We start from the raw sequence: 21,469 nt of genomic DNA, 5'->3' as shown, positions 1-21,469 counted from the left end.
AGTATGATTTCAAAGATAAACAACACAAACAGCAATAGCAGTGAGATCCTTATAGGGCCACACAAAGCCCAGTAGAAATGTAATAGAAGGAGGAGCCCCAGCATTGACCAATCCAAAGCATGGGGGAAGGGGGGAGGGGGAGGGGGTGACTACAGAGAGCACAAATCACAACTCCACATGTTCTTGCAAAACGCATTTGCTTTCTCTTGTAGATGTAACTTCACTGTTATTTCTTTATGTCTATCTATCTATCTATCTTTCATCCATTCCTTATTAGCAGGTCAATCACAGGGAGTGGAATCCTAAGACAAAATATGTTCTGAATTTGACCATCACCGGTCCTGACTATTGCATTCTTTGCATTATTTTCATGAAAGATACAGTGCTAAACATATTTTACCACAAAGTTTTTGAGAATGAAAGAGACTGATTAAGTAACATCTATCTACAAGAAATACCATACAACCAGTGACATCCCATTATCTATACATTTTTTGTCAGCTAAGCAGGACAGCATCTACATATTTTGATGCACTGGACTCCCCTAACCCTATCTCATCAGTCTAATATCCCTTCTCCCCCTCCCCCCTTAAGCAACACCTCTACATCATAACAATATGTGCATAGGTGGGTAATGTAAGTGGTAATTTTTTGGTAATAGTCTACAATATCCAATCTTTTAAACTGTTCTTGATTTCTATTCAAAATATAGTGGCACTCAGTTCTGGCACTCTAGGCAGCTGCTTTGTTTGTATATATGGCGGAGCCCATTATGCTGCCAAACACACTCAAATATGACGATGCATTGTTTAAAGTACACTTGAGCGGCAGAATCAGATTGGTCTCCTTCCATTCTGCAATCACTTTCAATACCTAATGAACTTCAGAAAATAGGAGGTATTACATGAGGAAACACCAGATATGGAAATATATATATATGAGGGCGAGTCAAATGAAAACCTTAAATTTGTAATAACAAATCGAAGTTTCACACCGTTATCCTGTAAGTTGGTAAGCTTACTACAGACAGCGGGCAGAATGGTCTGTAGGTAGCAGCATAGTGCAGATGCACACATACCGTCGCAGTATCAGTATAAAGATGACCGCCCCACTTGCGACTTGCACCAGGGAAGAACAGCATTCTGTTATTCGGTTTTAGCGTAGTGAAGGTGTGAACCTATTGAAATTCGTCGACGAATAAAGGTTCAGTACGCTGATGCATGTTTGTCACAGCAGCAAGTCTATGAATGGAGCAGGAAGTTCACAAATGGTGTGACTTCAGTGGAAGATGCTCCTAGTCCAGGTCAGGCACAATGAGTTGTGACTCCACAGAACATGGCAGCAGTTGAAGCCATAGTGGAGGAAAACTGCCAAGTGGCACTGAATGACACTGCAGCATGTTTATGGATTAGTCATGGGTCAGCACACCGCATTGTGCTTGATCTGCTCCAGTTTCACAAATTGTTTGCAAGATGGGTGCCATGGCAGCTGACTCCAAAAATGAGAGAACGACGTGTTGATGCTTGTGAAGAACTTCTTCGGCACTTTGAACGAGAAGGTGATGGCTTCCTTGTAAGAATCGTTACTGGGGACGAAACCTGGGTTCACTCCCACCAACTGGATATGAAGAGAGCAAGCAAGGAATGGCGCCATTCCTCATCACCAAAACCAAAGAAGTTTCGAACAGAACCATCAGCAGGGTAGGTTATGCTGACTCTCTTTTGTGATGACAAAGGTGTCATTTTGGAGCATTACATGCCTAGAGGGACCACTGTCACCAGTGCATCATACACAGATCTCCTAAAAAATCATCTGCGGCCTGCAATCAAATCAAAGTAATGTGGATTGCTGTCAGCAGGTGTCCTTTTGCAACATGACAATGCAAGGCCCCACACTGCCCATACAACAGTTGCAATAACCACAGACCTGCATTTTGAGTGTCTTCCTCATCCACCACACTCACCAGACCTTGCCCCCAAGTGATTTCCATATGTTTGGACCACTCAAAGACACAATGGGAAGAAAGAAGTTCCATTCTGGTTAGGTACGCCACGCGGTGCACGAGTGGTTGTGCGGACTACCAAAATAATTTTTTCTAAAGGAATTTATGCACTTTGTAAGTGCTGGAGGACTTGCATTGAGCGTGGGAGAGATTATGTTCAAAAGTGATACAGATTTGTACCACTTCTGCGCAATAAATAATATTTTAAAAAATATTTAAGGTTTTCATTTGACTCACCCTTGTATACATATGTCAGCCACAAGAATGCACTTGAGTTGTGTCATACAGAATTTTACACTTTACTAATGCATCCAGAAATAATCACTGTGCAAAATTTTTATATTGTAAAGTGCATTGTTATGAAGTATGGCAGCACAAACTTTTCACGAACTGTACAGTCATGTTAGTGCACCAACAGGCAGTCTGACTAAGTCATGTCACATTGTAGTCTTAAAATAAATTTAAATATCTTGGGAAGCACACTAACTGAAGACTTGAGCTGTCATCAGGAGGTGAAAACTCGAATTACCATAGCAAAGAAGGCATTCAACAGGCATTATGTGGCAAATTAGATGAAGGTCTAAGGAAAAGGCTTGGCAAATGTTTTGTCTGGAGTGTGGCACTATATGAGTCAGAAACATGGACACTGAGATGAAAGAGGAAGAAAAAAAGTTAGAAGCATTTGAGATGTGCATGTGGAGGAGAATGGAGACGATAAGCTGGATGGAATGAGTGAGTAATGAAAGAGTAATGGAAAGGATTGGTGAGAGAAGATGTCTGCTGAAGGTTATAAAAGAAAGTAAAAAGAACTGGCTGGCACATTCACTGAGAAGGGAGTGCTTTCTAGCAGATGCTTTGGAGGGAGAAGACTGAGAGAAAAAAGGAGATACAAGATGATAGACAACATAAAGGGAAGAGGAAATTATGCGGACCTAAAGAGGATGGCAGAAGACCGGACAGCCTGAAGAACTACCATGTGAAAACCTGCCTTTTGGCTGAACACTAATGATAATGAGTCTAACTTCCGATACAACAACTCTTACAAGCGCGCACCCCTCCACCCGAAACACACACAAGCACTTACATTATTAATTCATGTTATCGGTGTTATGTTTAAGTTTTTTTAATGTACACTGTATATCATATTCATTACTGTTTTTATTCATTATGACTGTTTGGGTTGTTTCTATAATGTGACAGTCATACATAAACTTTACATAAAATTTAGACTTTTATCTTATACATGTAATTACTGTGATCTTCATATGAGGCAATTTACCCCCAAGGGAAAATTGCAACCGATTTTGAAATTGGTCTTCTTTCACACGATAGGAAAGATACAGATACTGTGGCATGGCAAGTTTTGGCATGCATGAGCAGAATGCAGTCAGTCAGTCGGCCAATCAATCAGCAGCAGGCAGCTAAAGAATTCACAAGAAGATGAACCTGGAGAAAGCTGCTATGGAATCATGGTTCACAAATATGGAATCGTGGCTCACAAATTGCCTCAGATGGGATGCCACTGAGCTAAGTAGATCACACACATATGCTCACCCTACAATGGTGAAAAGGAAAGTCTGAAATAACTGGATGGAAAAACTGTAATTTGGAAACAATGGGTGTTCAAGTTGAACTTGAGTATGAGATGCAGCGGACTGATTGAAACTGCAGCAAACTGCAGATGGGAACTGTTTACTTATCTTCAACTTTTGTACAAGCAGAAAGCCCATTTAATTTTGTACAGAGAGATCAGCTTTTCCTTTATCAAGTCTAAACCAACAATAGATATCTGTGTTTAAATGTGTGCATACAGTCTTAGATCTTCAGAATCTGGCCTACTATAAGTTCCTTACTTTATCTGACTGAATTATTCTGACAAGGGAACCTCCCCATCGCACCCCCCTCAGATTTAGGTATAAGTTGGCACAGTGGATAGGCCTTGAAAAACTAAACACAGATCAATCGAGAAAACAGGAAGAAGCTGTGTGGAACTATGAAAAAAATAAGCAAAATATACAAACTGAGTAGTCCATGCGTATGATAGGCAACGTCAAGGAAAGTGTAAGCTCGAAAGCGCCGTGGTCCCGTGGTTAGCGTGAGCAGCTGCGAAACAAGAGGTCCTTGGTTCAAGTCTTCCCTCGAGTGAAACGTTTAATTTTTTATTTTCAGATAATTATCGAAGTTCAGGCACTCACACATAATCAACTCCGCTCTCCAAAATTCCAGGACATGTTCAGATTTGCTTGGACATATGCAGGATTTGACGGTCTACATGCGGAAAAATTTGAAAACGTTAAAAACGTATGTTTTGACAGAGCATAGGGAAAACTGTGCGACTGTGAAACTGTTGCATTCATTTGTTAAAGTTTATGTGACAAATTCTTATGTTTTCACCACTTTTTTGGGAGTGATTATCACATCCAAAAGAAAACCTAAATCGGGCAAGGTAGAAGAATCTTTTTACCCATTCTCCAAGTGTACAAGTGGAATGCCAGATATAACGTCTGTCTTACTCGATACCTTTTCTTCAGTTACCACGAATGGTGACCATTCTGGCAGGAATAGTCGATTGTAAGGACCGGTGTCAAATGTTTTATGGAAATCTGGAAATAGGAGGTCAATCTGAGCTCCCCTCAGCTCGACAACATATTCTTGTCATATGACGCATATGCCGTCACCAGTGTCGTATAGAATATATCAGACATGTTTTCCTATTTAGGAATCGGTTGACCTATGACCTTGTGATCAAATGTTTTCGGTTCCCATTGGAGAGGCACGTCCTTTCGTCTACTAATCGCACGGTTTTGCGGTGCTGTCACAAAACACAGACACTAAACTTATTACAGTGAACAGAGACGTCAATGAACAAACGGACAGATCATAACTTTGCGAAAATAAAGAAAGCAAACTTTTCACTCAAGGGAAGACTTGAACCTAGGACCTCTCGTTCCACAGTTACTCACGCTAACCACGGGACCACCGCGCTCCTCAGCTCACATGGTCCTTGAAGTTGCCTATGTTGCGCATGGACTACTCAGTTTGTATATTTTGCTTATTTTTTTCGTAGTCCCACACAACTTCTTCCTGTTTTCTCGATTGATCTGTGTTCAGTTTTTCAAGGCCTATCCACTGTGCCAACTTATAACTAAATCTGAGGGGGGTGTGATGGGGAGGTTCCCTTGTGAGTGTCCTATTCATGAAAAATCTCAAAGGGCATTTAGCTGCCAAATAACTTAATTTTGCTGTCTCGTATTTATATGTCTAACATCAGGTATTATTGTTTTCATTTACATGTGCTACAAATGTGATATTTTGATTAGTGGGTTTGCGATACAGAACTGTAGTACTTTATATAATCTCTTTAGATTCAAATATTTAACAGTTGCATTCATAAACAGAGGTAATGTAATCAGGCAGTATAATTTCAAAAGTAAACCAGCTGTTTCTTTGCCATCATATATATTAAAATTCGATTAGGGAGTAACATTACAATCTAACATCAGCATTGAGCATTTTCACAGGGCATTTAGCTGCCAAATAACTTAATTTTGCTGTCTCGTATTTATATGTCTAACATCAGGTATTATTGTTTTCATTTACATGTTCATGAGTAACTTGAATTAATAATTTAAGCAACAAATCAAAAGGATTTTGTTTGCTTTCATAAAAGGCATGTTTTATGTTGCTGTTTCATGAATAATTTCAGCAGGATTTTTAACAGAATCATTCTCCTACGAAGGGCATGTTTTGACTTATTCCCCTCTGCTTAAAATAATAAACACTACCTGAAAAACCAACTTTTTCTACTGATTTAATAGTCTTACACAGCTACTCAGTCTTCAAAGTCCAGGTGTGGAATTACAATGAGATGGTCAATGCAAAGTGGAGCAGAGCAATAGGCACATCTTCCTAAAGCCACTTTTTCACTCAACATCACTTCCATAGTCCAGCAGTCCATTACCAAATGCCATACTAATTACATTTGCAGATGATATTGTTATGTCAATGCCACAACCAACTTTTTGCCACAAATATTGTAACATATGCTTTTACTTTGATGCAGGAAGTTAACTGTATAGCGTAACTTTACTTCTGTTCTTTTTTTTTTTTCACATTGTAGTCTTACAAACTCAACGACCCTTCTCATGTAGATCTTATACTTCCTGAAAAAATACATATCACAAGACGGTAACATTTTGTTGCATTTAGTGGTAACATCTTCCATGTAACATCCCAGTTTCATCTACGAGAGTACAATCTTTATGGCTTGACTGGGTATCACACAACAACAGGATCTTCACATCATCACATACAGGTTCACCAAGGACTGTAGTTAGAAAACTTTTCATAAGTCATTTTGTCATTTTTCTACTTTTCCTTGCCTCCACATGAATGTCTTGTGGATACGTTGCTCCAAGCTTCTTTGAAACATTTGAGCCAAAAGTGCCTTGGGCTCTTGAAAGCTGATATAGAGGCTGTTAGCTAATCTACCACTCATTGATGAAGCCACTTCAACTGTATAGCTGTGTGTAGAGCTACGCACAGACTGAGAAACAGCAGTGTTAGTTCTATCTTCTCTGTGAAACAGTGTTGGCAATGAAGACATTTCATAATTAAGTCTTTTCTTTGTCCAGGCTCCCATCTGTTCACCTATTCTGTAAACGCTTATGCTTTCTGACTAATACTATGATTGTTTTTTGTGTCCTTCAGTGAGATGAATGCAGTAACATGCCTGGAAGAAATGCCATATTCATCCCTAAGTTTGCTGATAAAAGTAAATGAAAATGTGTTGTGGAATTATCCAAGCCAACCTGTGCCCACATTTCCAGATGTCGACAGTGAACAGCAGATCCTTACACTCTTCCCCTATCAAACTGGGATATTACATACTCTTTAGAAAAAAATTTAGTAGTTTCCTTGAAGTGAGCTCTATCTCAAATTAAATTTCTACATTCCAAGATTTATTCCTGTCATTACTGAGTTCACATAGTTAATTTGAAGTTGAGTATAAGCATAAAACTTGTAGCTGGCAAGTAAATGTTATTTCATGGCACTCACCTCTCTACAGCAGTAACATTGCCTAAACGATGGGGACACATTTTGTACATTTCTTGTTGGTCTTCTCTGCAAACAGATGATGACTGACGGATATCGTTTAGTAAATCTTCACCATGTCGAGCTGCTTGGAGAATTTCTTCTTTCAGCTCTGCATATTCAGTACCCTGGAACAATGAGTACAAACAGTGTTGTTGTGTCTCTCACTGACATTTTCACAATAAATATGAGAAAAGTCATAGTTTTGACACAGAAAGCCACATTAATGGAATCAATTTCTTGATATTAACTGTTTTGCTGTTCTATTAGCAATTCCAAGCCATTCTGTAAATTGGTTAAAATGATAATCCAAGAAAAGCTTCAGAAAAATAGGAGATTCTTGACAAAAATCTATTTCTGAGGGTGGTTGCGTACTTTTAAAAGTTAGAATTTGATTCATTGTCAACAACACTATTGACAGGAGTTGTGATCTTTTTAATGACAATATAGCCCTGCAGGTGAATTTCACAACCACCAATTAGAAAGAATATCAACTGTGCACAACGGAAAAACACACTGATGAATCTGGAACATGTAAATCTGTATAAGCCAAAGTCCAGCAAAATTTAATCAAAGAATCACAATTTTTGTAAGTTGGGCAGTGTAACTGCTAACAGTAGGCCAAAAATGAAGTTAAACTACCACTGCTGGATAAGCCTTACCACTCTCACATCTGATTAAATAAAACTTTTTCCTCAGAAATGAGTAACTGAAGGTGATGTGTGGAGTGTCATTACAGTTTGGAAAATAAAAGAAGTAATTTTTTAGGGTCAAAGATAGATCAAACAAGCCTTGTTGGAAAGCATTGAAGTGCATTTTGAAATGTGCAATCCATTGCATTTATTAACAATCCAAGAATAATAATAAATTATGTATGATGTGTGTTTTGACATAACGTCTGAGCAAGTAACATAAAGAAATGTTTGCATTCTGAGAACGAGACAGAGGCAAGATTCATGAAAATCAGTTACCTAATCACAACTCATAGTGCAAAGATGTAAAAGATTTTCTTCTTATTCTGTTTTGTTTGCAACATACTGTTCAAGCAAGTCAGTTGCCATTTCTTTACTTCTAGCCCTCAAAACCTTTTAAAATTCAGAAAGTTCTAATCAATTTAATGACACAAACAAGTGCTATCAACATACAGTTTTATATAAAACTATTAATTTATTTAAAATGGAATTAATTTCAAAATATGAGTGAGCACAAATGACAGCACAATAAAATCTAGTGTATCTTTTTTTCCCATCTATTGAAGAAATGGCTCTTGATTCTAGCATTTGAAATATCACCACATTTCAATTGTATCTCTAAAGTAAATATTTCAAAGACTTCCCCCACACACCTGTGTCTTAAGCAACTGTTGTGTTGCACTGACGTCATTAGGGAACTCAGTGTCTTGCAATCGCTGGGTAAAGCTGTCCAGAGCATCTGATACTTCTTGTGTGTTGCATGAGAACTTTTCCAGAGCCTGCATACAGATAAGAGAAAAAAATCAAATCAAAATACAATGAAGGATATGCCATGAGGGAATATGAATATTTATAACAGTATAGATCAATAATCACCAAATAGAATACGTTGTGAGGACGGTCCACTAGTCACCAAGTTGACAGTGACAGATGGTTACTTATATAGTACAGAATTAAATTAACTGGAGCTGAAATAACAACAAAATTTAAAAAAGGAAACATGATAACAAATTATTTGAAGCCACGTTTCCTCATATAGATCTTCAACAACATTGAGCTAGTATTTATAATTTTTTTGCTCATGTTACTCTGACAAAATAAACAACTCCGTATCACTATTAATGGTATAATGGAAAATAAATATCAATGATCTACAAGGTACCAATGAAGACTTACAATTCAAACACATCGCAATGATAAAAAAGAAAGGACAAGGATATGATACAGTAATGAACTGTCCCCTCAAAGAAGTCTGACTACAAGAATCTTAAATTGTTCTACTTAAGAAATAGTAAACTCACAAGTCTTTGTTGTATCCATTCCTCATGGTTGTAGTTGATTTCTCCTCCAAGATCAGGTGTTAACTGTGCTTTATCAATGTACTCATGCAAATCTTCAACACAGTTGCATACAATGACCTGCAAAATGAGTACTACATTGCTGTTGTTTTAACCTTTAAAAATTTTACCTAAAGTAAAATAATTTGTATTTACCTATATATGACAGTTACTTTAATACTGCTATTTTCCTTCCTAAATACATGATTATGTTCATAATGAAATATGCAATATTTCTTACATTTGGGACTTTTATGTTCTTATAAAATAAATAGTTCATAATGAAATACGCAATAGTTCTTCCATTTAGGACCTTTTATGTTATAAAATAAATAATTCAGCACAATGGTTTGATCAATGTATATCACACTACATGTCCAATTTAACAAGCAAACACTAATTCAAGAGGACTACAGTTCAAATCCCCCCTTCTGTCATCCAGATTTCCCTAAATTGCTTAATTTGAATACTGGAACGGTTCCACTGAGAGGTCTCTCATGTTTTTCTTCTCTATCCTCCCACAATCAGAGCTTGTGCTCCATTTCTAATGAGATCATTAATAGGACATTAAACCATTGAATCCCCTTTTGTAAATCTAATTGTCCAGAGTTCAGTCCACAATTGGTCCTAGTATTTTTGATGTCAGTTATCATTCCATCAGCACTGGCAACAATTTATGTAGCTGAAAAATTATAAAGTGCACTGTGGTTCAGAGTCCAAGTTAAACTCCAAATCCTCCTATAACTGTCTGCGTCAAAGGAAAGCAAGGACATATCACTTCCAACAGGCCAAGGCCTTATAAAACACCCAAGTGTTCAAATTAGCCTTCAGGTTGAGGACAGGTTTACTTTAATAATCAAAAGAAGAAAAGACATTATCTCTGGAATATTCACACCATAATAATTCAGGGTGCTTCGTCAAAATGGAATACCAAATCTGAAGAATGACCTCTTCAGTTTTCAATCTATTTAAGAAACAGAAAAAAATACAGGGTGTTTGTAAATGAATATCGGGATTTTAAAGCTTTATAATATTTATTACATTAAACTTACAGTTATAAATGATATGTAATATGAAAGAGCAACTCTAACAGTTTTACCAAGAACCTTATAAATGTTCAATGTGAGCACCATTTGTCACATGGCCATGTAACAAATGGTGCTCACATTGAACATTTATAAGGTTCTTGGTAAAACTGCTTGAGTTGCTCTTTCATTTGACATATCGTTTATAACTGTAAGTTTAATATAATAAATATTATAAAGCATTAAAACCCCAATATTAATTTAAAAACACCCTGCATTAATTACAACAGCTGAAGCAGAGCATGGCCACTCAAGCAACCATCTGGCTCTTAATTACAATGTACAACCATGGACCTTAATGCAGTGTGTGACTTAGATAGCCACAGTGTTGGTGTAGCCATATAGGAGAGGGATCTATAGAAAGGCCAAACTAACATAGTTTCCTGAAGGGGGACAGCCTTTTCAGTAATCACATGGGCAAGAGTCTGGGTGACTGATTTGGTCTTGTAACATTAACCAAAAGCCTCACTAAGTTGGTATTGCAAACGAGTGAAAGCAAAGGGTAACATCAATCATTATATTTTCTGAGGAAATGCACCTCTACTGTACAACATACTGAACATGATACACTCTTTGGTAATATATGCTGGAGGTAAAAATAGTCCCCCATTTGGATATCCTGGCAAGGACTGCTCAGGAGGATGTTGACAATGTGTAAAACAAAAGTGACATTCTATGGGTCACAGCATGGAATGTCAGATCCCTTAAATAGTAGGAGAGCATGGATTGGGTAAAAGGAACAAAAGGGGAAGCTGTCTGTGCAATTTTGCACAGAGCACAATTTAACCATTTCTCACACTTGGTTTAAGAATAATGTTAGAAGTTTGTATACATAGGAGAGACCTGGAGACACTGGAAAGATTTAGATAGATTATAGACAGAGATTTTGAAACAAATATTTTAAATTTTAAAACATTTCCAGGGCCAGATATTGTGACTGATCATAATAGTCACTGCATAGTAAAACTGAAGAAACTTAAGAAATTAAGGAGGTGTAATCTGGATAAATTGAAAGCACCAGAGGTTGCTGGAGTTTCAAAGGGCCAACAATGATTGACTGAAACAACAATAAAAATAAAAGATAGGACAAATAAGTAATACTGAGAGATGGAATGGTGAAGGTAGCATAGAAACAACTAGGTAAAAAGACAAAGTCTTATGAAATTCTTGGAGAACACAGGAGATACTAAATTCCATTGACAAAGGAGAAAATATAAAACCATAAGGACAGGAAGGAGGTCAGCATCGGTTATATCATCATCTGTTATTTTACTGAAGATGTAGATTTCAGCTATCAGTACATTATAGGTAGTGATGCAGAGTTAGCATACACTCCTGGAAATGGAAAAAAGAACACATTGACACCGGTGTGTCAGACCCACCATACTTGCTCCGGACACTGCGAGAGGGCTGTACAAGCAATGATCACACGCACGGCACAGCGGACACACCAGGAACCGCGGTGTTGGCCGTCGAATGGCGCTAGCTGCGCAGCATTTGTGCACCGCCGCCGTCAGTGTCAGCCAGTTTGCCGTGGCATACGGAGCTCCATCGCAGTCTTTAACACTGGTAGCATGCCGCGACAGCGTGGACGTGAACCGTATGTGCAGTTGACGGACTTTGAGCGAGGGCGTATAGTGGGCATGCGGGAGGCCGGGTGGACGTACCGCCGAATTGCTCAACACGTGGGGCGTGAGGTCTCCACAGTACATCGATGTTGTCGCCAGTGGTCGGCGGAAGGTGCACGTGCCCGTCGACCTAGGACCGGACCGCATCGACGCACGGATGCACGCCAAGACCGTAGGATCCTACGCAGTGCCGTAGGGGACCGCACCGCCACTTCCCAGCAAATTAGGGACACTGTTGCTCCTGGGGTATCGGCGAGGACCATTCGCAACCGTCTCCATGAAGCTGGGCTACGGTCCCGCACACCGTTAGGCCGTCTTCCGCTCACGCCCCAACATCGTGCAGCCCGCCTCCAGTGGTGTCGCGACAGGCGTGAATGGAGGGACGAATGGAGACGTGTCGTCTTCAGCGATGAGAGTCACTTCTGCCTTGGTGCCAATGATGGTCGTATGCGTGTTTGGCGCCGTGCAGGTGAGCGCCACAATCAGGACTGCATACGACCGAGGCACACAGGGCCAACACCCGGCATCATGATGTGGGGAGCGGTCTCCTACACTGGCCGTACACCACTGGTGATCGTCGAGGGGACACTGAATAGTGCACGGTACATCCAAACCGTCATCGAACCCATCGTTCTACCATTCCTAGACCGGCAAGGGAACTTGCTGTTCCAACAGGACAATGCACGTCCGCATGTATCCCGTGCCACCCAACGTGCTCTAGAAGGTGTAAGTCAACTACCCTGGCCAGCAAGATCTCCGGATCTGTCCCCCATTGAGCATGTTTGGGACTGGATGAAGCGTTGTCTCACGCGGTCTGCACGTCCAGCACGAACGCTGGTCCAACTGAGGCGCCAGGTGGAAATGGCATGGCAAGCCGTTCCACAGGACTACATCCAGCATCTCTACGATCGTCTCCATGGGAGAATAGCAGCCTGCATTGCTGCGAAAGGTGGATATACACTGTACTAGTGCCGACATTGCGCATGCTCTGTCGCCTGTGTCTATGTGCCTGTGGGTCTGTCAGTGTGATCATGTGATGTATCTGACCCCAGGAATGTGTCAATAAAGTTTCCCCTTCCTGGGACAATGAATTCACGGTGTTCTTATTTCAATTTCCAGGAGTGTAGTTATAAAAACATGTATCACAACCCCCCCCCCCCCTCCCCCCATGAACCATGGACCTTGCCATTGGTGGGGAGGCTTGTGTGCCTCAGCGATACAGATAGCCGTACTGTAGGTGCAACCACAATGGAGGGGTATCTGTTGAGAGTCCAGACAAACGTGTGGTTCCTGAAGAGGGGCAGCAGCCTTTTCAGTAGTTGCAGGGGCAACAGTCTGGATGATTGAGTGACCTGGGCTTGTAACACTAACCAAAACAGCCTTGCTGTGCTGGTACTATGAACGGCTGAAAGCAAGGGGAAACTACAGCCATAATTTTTCCCAAAGGCATGCAGCTTTACTGTATGGTTCAATGATGATGGTGTCCCCTTGGATAAAATATTCCGGAGGTAAAATAGTCCCCCAATCGGATCTCCGGGCAAGGACTACTCAGGAGGACATTGTTATCAGGAGAAAGAAAACTGGCGTTCTATAGATCGGAGTGTGGAATGTCAGATCCCTTAATCGGGCAAATAGGTTAAAAAATTTAAAAAGGGAAATGGATAGGTTAAAGTTAGATATAGTGGGAATTAGTGAAGTTCGGTGGCAGGAGGAACAAGACTTCTGGTCAGGTGAATACAAGGTTATAAATATAAAATCAGATAGGGGTAATGCAGTAGTAGGTTTAATAATGAATAAAAAAAATAGGAGTGCGGGTAAGCTATTACAAACAGCATAGTGAACGCATTATTGTTGCCAAGATAGACACAAAGCCCACGCCTAGCACAGTAGCACAAGTTTATATGCCAACTAGCTCTGCAGATGACGAAGAGACTGATGAAATGTATGATAAGCTAAAAGAAATTATTCAGATAGTGAAGGGAGGCGAAAATTTAATAGTCATGGGTGACTGGAATTCGACAGCAGGAATAGGAAGAGAAGGAAACGTAGTAGATGAATATGGAATGGGGTAAGAAATTCTGCACACAGCAGAACTTAATCATAGCTAACACTTGGCTCAAGAACCATGAAAGAAGGTTGTATACATGGAAGAGGCCTGAAGATACTGGAAGGTTTCAGATATAATATATAATGGTAAGACAGAGATTTAGGAACCAGGTTTTAAATTGTAAGACATTTCCAGGGGCACATGTGGACTGACCACAATTTATTGGTTTATGAACTGTAGATTAAAACCAAAGAAACTACAAAGATGTGGGAATTTAAGGAGATGGGACCTCGATAAACTGACAGAACCAGAGGTTGTGGAGAGTTTCTGGGAGAGCGTTAGGGAACGATTGACAAGAATGGGGGAAAAAAATATAGTAGAAGAAGAATGGACAGCTTTTGGGTAACAGAAGATATATCGAATTTAATTGCTAAAAGGAGAAAATATAAAAATGCAGTAAATGAAGCAGGCAAAGAGGAATACAAATGTCTCAAAAATGAGATCGACAGGAAGTGCAAAATGGCTAAGCAGGGATGGCTAGAGGACAAATGTAAGGATGTAAAGGCTTATCTCACCAGGGGTAAGATAGATACTGCCTACAGGAAAATTTAAGAGACCTTTGGAGAAAAGAGAACCACTTGTATGAATATCAAGAGCTCAGATGGAAATCCAGTTCTAAGCAAAGAAGGAAAAGCAGAAAGGTGGAAGGAGTATATAGAGGATCTATACAAGGGCGATATACTTGAGGACAATATTATGGAAGGGGAAGAGGATGTAGATGGAGATGAAATGGGAGATATGATACTGCGTGAAGAGTTTGACAGAGCACTGAAAGACCTAAGTCAAAACAACACCCTGGGAGTAGACAACATTCCATTAGATCTACAGACAGCTCTGGGAGAGCCAGCCCTGACGAAACTCTCCCATCTGGTGAGCAAGATGTATGAGACAGGCGAAATACCCACAGACTTCAAGAAGAATATAATAATCCCAATCCCAATGAAAGCAGGCATTGACAGATGTGAAAATTACCAAACTATCAGATTAATAAGCCACGGCTGCAAAGTACTAACAGAAATCCTTTACAGACGAATGGAAAAACTGGTAGAAGCTGACCTCGGGGAAGATCAGTTTGGATTCCATAGAAATGTGGGAACACATGAGGCAATACTACCCTATGACTTATCTTAGAAAATAGATTAAGGAAAGGCAAACTTACATTTCTAGCATTTGTAGACTCAGAGAAAGCTTTTGACAATGTTGACTGGAATACTATCTTTCAAATTCTGAAGGTGGCAGGGGTAAAATACAGGGAGCGAAAGGCTATTTACAATTTGTACAGAAACCAGATGGCAGTTATAAGAGTCGAGGGGCATGAAAGGGAAGCAGTGGTTGGGAAGGGAGTGAGACAGGGTTGTTGCCTATCCCAGATGTTTTTCAATCTGTGTATTGAGCAAGCAGTAAACGAAACAAAAGAAAAATTCGGAGTAGGAATTAAAATCCATGGGGAAGAAATGAAAACTTTGAGGTTTGCCGATGACATTGTGATTCTGTCAGAGACAGCAAAGGACTTGGAAGAGCAGTTGAATGGAATGGACAGTGTCTTGAAAGGAGGATATAAGATGAACATCAACAAAAGCAAAACGAGGATAATGGAATGTAGTCGAATTCAATCGGATGATGCTGAGGGAATTAGATTAGGAAATGAAACACTTAAAGCAGTAGATGAGTTTTGCTATTTGAGGAGCAAAATAACTGACAACGGTCGAAGTAGTGAGGATATAAAATGTCGACTGGTAATGGCAAGGAAAGCCTTTCTGAAGAATAGAAATTTGTTAACATCGAGTATAGACTTAAGTGTCCGGAAGTCGTTTCTGAAAGTATTTGTATGGAAGTGAAACATGGATGATAAATAGTTTGGACAAGAAGAGAACAGAAGCTTTCAAAATGTGGTGCTACAGAAGAATGCTGAAGATTAGATGGGTAGATCACATAACTAATGAGGAGGTATTGAATAGAATTGGGGAGAAGAGAAATTTGTGGCACAACTTGACTAGAAGAAGGGGTCGGTTGGTAGGACATGTTCTGAGGCATCAAGGGATCACCAATTTAATATTGGAGGGCAGCATGTAGGGTAAAAATCGTAGACGGAGACCAAGAGATGAATACACTAAGCAGATTCAGAAGATGTAGGTTGCAGTAGGTAGTGGGAGATGAAGAAGCTTGCACAGGATAGACTAGCATGGAGAGCTGCATCAAACCAGTCTCTGGACTGAAGATCAGAACAACATCCCAATATAACTTTCACATGTACAAACATCATTCAAACTCCCCATGGAATTGAACTTGATACAAACATAAGTTAAGCAGGAGAAAGAGAATACAAATACCAGAAAAATGAGTGGCAGCAAGTGCAAAATGCCATGACAGGAATGGTTAGTGGAGAAATGCAAAGCTCGAGCAGCATGCATAACTATGGAAATGATAGATGCCACCTATTGGAAAACTGAAGGAACTTTGGGTGAAGACAGAAGCTGCTGTGTGAACATCAGGAGCTTTGAAGACAAGCCAGTATTAAAGAAATACTGGAAGGGAAAGGCGAAAAGTGGAAGAAATATATGACACAGTTTTACAAAGGAAATGTATCTAGAAGATAATATTATGAAAGGGAAGATGGCCATTGCATTTGGAGCTGCCACTGTTTGCAGTCACGTGTGTGCGATGTTCGCTTGCTTTTGTGAATATGTGTGTGTCTTTGTTGTGCCCATCTGCAACTCAACAGGTCATTCTGTTTCACCTGGTCCTCCTCAACAGTGTGTGCAACTTTCCTACATGTTGACCTCCTCTTATCTGATGGCTCCATCGTCACCTCTGTCCACATTTCAACAGCTATCATCCCTTTAAAATAAAAAAATTCCACCCATATAACATGGCCACCTGGGAACGGCATATATGCAGTGACATGAACTTCCTTGCCCTGTATGCTGAGGGTCTCACCAAGGCCTTCACAGACGGGCACTATTCGCCAGACATAGTCCGCCATCAGATCTCCCATGCCCCCACGCACCCTGAATCTTCCCACCATCCTCAAGAACCAGCCACAAAGGAATGCCCCCTTAATCAACCTTTACTACCCCAGACTGGAACAGCTGAACCACACCCATTATGAGGGTTTTCATTACCTATTGAACTAAATCGCTCACCAGGGCTTTGATTACTTATAATCATGCCCTGAAATGAGGGATATCCTATCCGTGATCCTTCCCATCCCTCCTAAATCGGTGCTCTGTCATCCACCCAATCTCCACAACATTGTACTCCATCCCTATGCCACTCCCAATCCCAACCCACTGCCAAAAGTATCATACCCCTGTGGAACACACAGGTGCAAGACCAGCTAAATCCACCACCCAGCACTTCCTATTCCAGTCCTGCCACAGGTTTATCCTACCCCATCAGCTGTCGGGCAACTTATGAAAGCAGCAACGTCATTTACCAGCTCTGCTGCAATCATTGCACAGCTTTTGATATTGTTATGACTACCAACCAACTGTCCACCAAGATGAAAGGCCACTGAAAAACTGTGGTCAAGAGCAAAGTAGATCACCCTCTGGCACAACACGCAGCTGAACATAACATGTTTGATTTCTATGGGTGCTTTCCTACCCGAGCCATCTGGATCCTCCCCTCTGCCACCAGCTTTTCTGAACTGTGCAGGTGGGAGTTATCCTTACAACACATTCTCCACTCAAGTAGTCATCCCAACCTCAACCCACAGTAACATATTGTCCCCACTCCCTCCACCCAATAGTTTCCACCTTTTCATTCTGTCATATTCTCCCCATTCCCATATCCCACCGTCTTTGTTTGCCGCCCTCTGTCAATGCACCCATCCACCCACCCGTCTTTCCTCGCTCCTCTCCTTTTTTTGATCCTTTTTTCCCCACCTTCCAGCCCCGCAACCTCCACACACTCATCTGTTGGCATTCTAGTCCCTGTATGCTCTGTCATACAATGTTCCTCTCTCTCCCCACCTGTACACAGCTACCCATTTCCTTTCCCTGGCCCTTCCAGATTGCAGCTTCCATCCCACATGATACTTGCACTCTGGCCCAAGCTGCTCGATTTGACGATCATGTGTGGGTGAGGTGTGCTTGCTTGTGTGTATGAATGGTGTGTCCTTTTCTTTTGCTGATGAAGGCTGTGGCTGTAAATTTTGTGTAAGTGTCCTTTAATTGAGCCTGTCTGTAACTTAACGTGTTTTTTTTTTTTTTATGGTAAGTAGCAATCATTCTTTCTCTACATTGTTGAGCAGATTCTTTTTAATTTTTGAGTCTAGCAAGGTTGTTTTACGGGTAAGCTGCAATTACCCTCATCGATTGCACTGTAAACCATCTCCATTAGCCACAATCACAACATTAAGAATGTGTTTAACACAGAAGTGTCTCATTACATTACTGATAGCTCACCTCTCTTCTAAAGTAAATGCCACTTTAGCTGCTAGTACAAAACTTGCTAGGGAACCAGTATACTTTATCAGATTTTCCTCCTCCTCTAATCGAGCAATGAACAACCACCATGAACTCTTAACAAAGCCTCTACACCATAAGTCTTCTTGCAGCCTCTATACAATACTTAACAGGAGCAGTCATGAGTTGTCTTCTTTTTCCTGCCCTCTATCTCATATCCCCAAGGAGTCAGATCATACATCTACACATTTTTCACATACACAAAATGTTTCAGGTTGTAAATACTTCTGATTAATTCATGCTGCAAATAAGTCAGAGTAATGGGTAGTAGAAGGCAAGTGTATTACGGAACTGAATGGTTGTACTATGGAGGGTTTAACATAAACCAAAACAGCTATAATTCAGTTCAAGCATTTAGACCTAAATCTCTGTTGTTCAAAAAATAAGAACACAATGAACATGGAAGCACAAGGGGCAGGAAACTTAACTCTCTAATTACATATTATAGCAGACCTGAAAAACTGACAATCCTTTAGTGCCGAGCACATTAAAGTCTTCACTTCACAATGGGGTTAACTACAACATTTAGCTTTGTTGTTTCACTGTCATTACTGGTCTAGCTTCACATGCAATAACACTGTAAGTCAGTCTCATATTGTTACAACAAAAATAAGTGACATTTCTGATTTAAACCATTACAAAAGATAATAAATTGCAACTTCATTCAACATCTTTTTACTAGCTGACATGGAACTAGTCAAATATGCACAAAAATATGAGATGTGCCAAACAGCCTAATATAGTTCATAATTACCTTGAATTTGAACTCATCCTTTGACAGTTTATTGGTAAATTCCAAAATAGCCTTCTGAAGAAAACCAACTGGCCGTAAAACATATGCCACATGTATTAGGCCAGGGAAAAAGCCCTAAAATGGTAAACAAATTCTTCTTTAGTTTCTAAATTAAAGAACTTTAGAGAAAAATATAAAAAATTACATTAAAATGAAGGTGCAACACACACAGCCACAGTAATCTTCCTCAATCATAATCGGAGAGTTATATGCCACAATGACCAAGAACAAATTGCATGCTTCAAGAAATTAATCTCTGATGTTCAGCCACAGAAAAAAATCAGTTGGAGTATTGAGAACACTAAATGACATTCAACAGATTAACATTTATTCAATGTGACATATTTGCTTTTCACAGAAATCAGACATCAACGGCCTATAAGAGATACGGCAATTACAAGAAATGGAAATTGAAGAACAACACTGTCTCAACATAGATATTACCTGTAAAAACCATGCACAAATGACACAAATGACAGCTGCCCCAAACATTAGCTTATGATGCTACAGCTTTGATTAAAAATGCCAGTTTGTGTAATTTAAAGGGGAAATAAAAATTCTGATTATACTCTAAAACATAACGGAATCACATCTGATTTGTTTGTGGACTCATTCAAGTGATATTTTCTTTTATAAACATAAATTTTTGTTTTATATATAAAAACAAAGATGAGGTGACTTACCGAACAAAAGCGCTGGCAGGTCGATAGACACACAAACAAACACAAACATACACACAAAATTCAAGCTTTCGCAACAAACTGTTGCCTCATCAGGAAAGAGGGAAGGAGAGGGGAAGACGAAAGGAAGTGGGTTTTAAAGGAGAGGGTAAGGAGTCATTCCAATCCCGGGAGCGGAAAGACTTACCTTAGGGGGAAAAAAGGACAGGTATACACTCGCACACACGCACATATCCATCCACACATACAGACACAAGCAGACATATAAATTTTTGTTTTGCTATTTACTTTTACTGTAGTGGTTTTATTTCTGTCATCTGACTTTATATTTCCTATCAGACCAACCTGATAAGCTCTCAGAATGAACACAGTGAGAAGGAAATATTGTAAATTGACAAAACATAGCAAAATCTCTCTTAGCATTTTTAAGACTGACGAAAACATCAGGAAAATATTGGATTACTAAAGCAGTGTTTTCACATCACATACTTCTCTTCTTGCTTATTCAAAATGGATCACAAAAAGAAAATTACTTTAATGAGATGAAATGTGCCATATTACTGGATCAAATACACACTTAAGACCAGAAAAATGCTGAGAATGCTTTCTTGATGCTGTTACTCATGAAAGCAGTCATATTTTCTATCTAAAACAACTGTTGTGTGCATATGACAGAAATTAAGGACATGAAGCAATCATAAACAGTACTCTGCTATTGTTCTATTGTTTCAGGGCATCTAACATAGCGGCGCCGGCTTCAAAGCAATGTACTGCCTACATCTGTAGTGCCATCTTCCCTTATTATAGTACCCTGCATAAAACAATATTGTTTCATTCAACTAAGGACTATGTTGTGTGCTATTAAGAGACAATCTCTTGTATATTTTAAGTATAATTTTGAGGATTCTCACTGATCTATTGAGATGGATTGATATGGATCTCCAACAATCTGAGTAGTACTTAGTAAGTTCTTGCAAAAATAGTTGTGAACTAGGGTAACGTAGCGTAACATCGACTATGTCTACGTTTTCCTTCTTTACATTTATAAGTAGTTTTTTCCTGGTAAATTTGAATTTCAGGGGACTGCTGGGAAGTTCAGAAACTGTATTACACTTGGCTTATTTTCGCTGATTGTGATGCACCTCATGGCTCCGAAAGCTTGCCTAAGTATGACCTCCTTTTACGTGTGGTTTGCCACCGCTTGGTGAGTAGACTTTTTATCTATCCAACTACTGTCAAAAACTGGTTGTTTTCATTGTTATACAGTACCATTAGGAGCTTTTGGGAGTGAAACTGTCTTCTGTAGATCACGTGTCAGTCCAGTGCATTCACCTTTTATTGCTTCCCATTTGTCTTTTTGCATTGTTATCCTTGAAAGTTCAACCTATCAATGACACATTTTTTTTCTTAATTTATATCTGCAAAAGCCTTCACATTTTCACAAGCTTTGTCAAATGTACTTAAAGATTTGGTTTTCCTTCTAAATATGTCAACTGTTTTCTTGTGTGTCTTGCCAACAGATTTACAATGAAAATGATAATCTTTTGCATTTCTTATTTACTGGTGTGAACATACTACATTC

General features: G+C 39.7%; 1 protein-coding gene across 1 annotated transcript in view; it reads right to left on the bottom strand.

The window, feature by feature from the left end:
- The window catches only part of LOC124622658 (guanine nucleotide exchange factor DBS-like), a 199,165-nt gene that overhangs the window by 145,818 nt on the left and 31,878 nt on the right, over positions 1 to 21,469 (bottom strand). The window contains exons 4-7 of the mRNA XM_047148453.1: positions 19,169 to 19,282; positions 9,090 to 9,206; positions 8,442 to 8,567; positions 7,061 to 7,224 (exon numbers count right to left, since the gene is read on the bottom strand). Of these exons, the coding sequence (XP_047004409.1) occupies positions 7,061 to 7,224; positions 8,442 to 8,567; positions 9,090 to 9,206; positions 19,169 to 19,282 (521 nt within the window). The remainder of the gene's footprint in view (positions 1 to 7,060; positions 7,225 to 8,441; positions 8,568 to 9,089; positions 9,207 to 19,168; positions 19,283 to 21,469) is intronic.

The sequence above is a fragment of the Schistocerca americana genome, chromosome 1 (assembly GCF_021461395.2).
Source record: "Schistocerca americana isolate TAMUIC-IGC-003095 chromosome 1, iqSchAmer2.1, whole genome shotgun sequence".
Lineage (NCBI taxonomy): Eukaryota > Metazoa > Arthropoda > Insecta > Orthoptera > Acrididae > Schistocerca > Schistocerca americana.
Note: the sequence above shows the minus strand (reverse complement) of the source record. Positions and strands in the feature narration are given on the sequence as shown.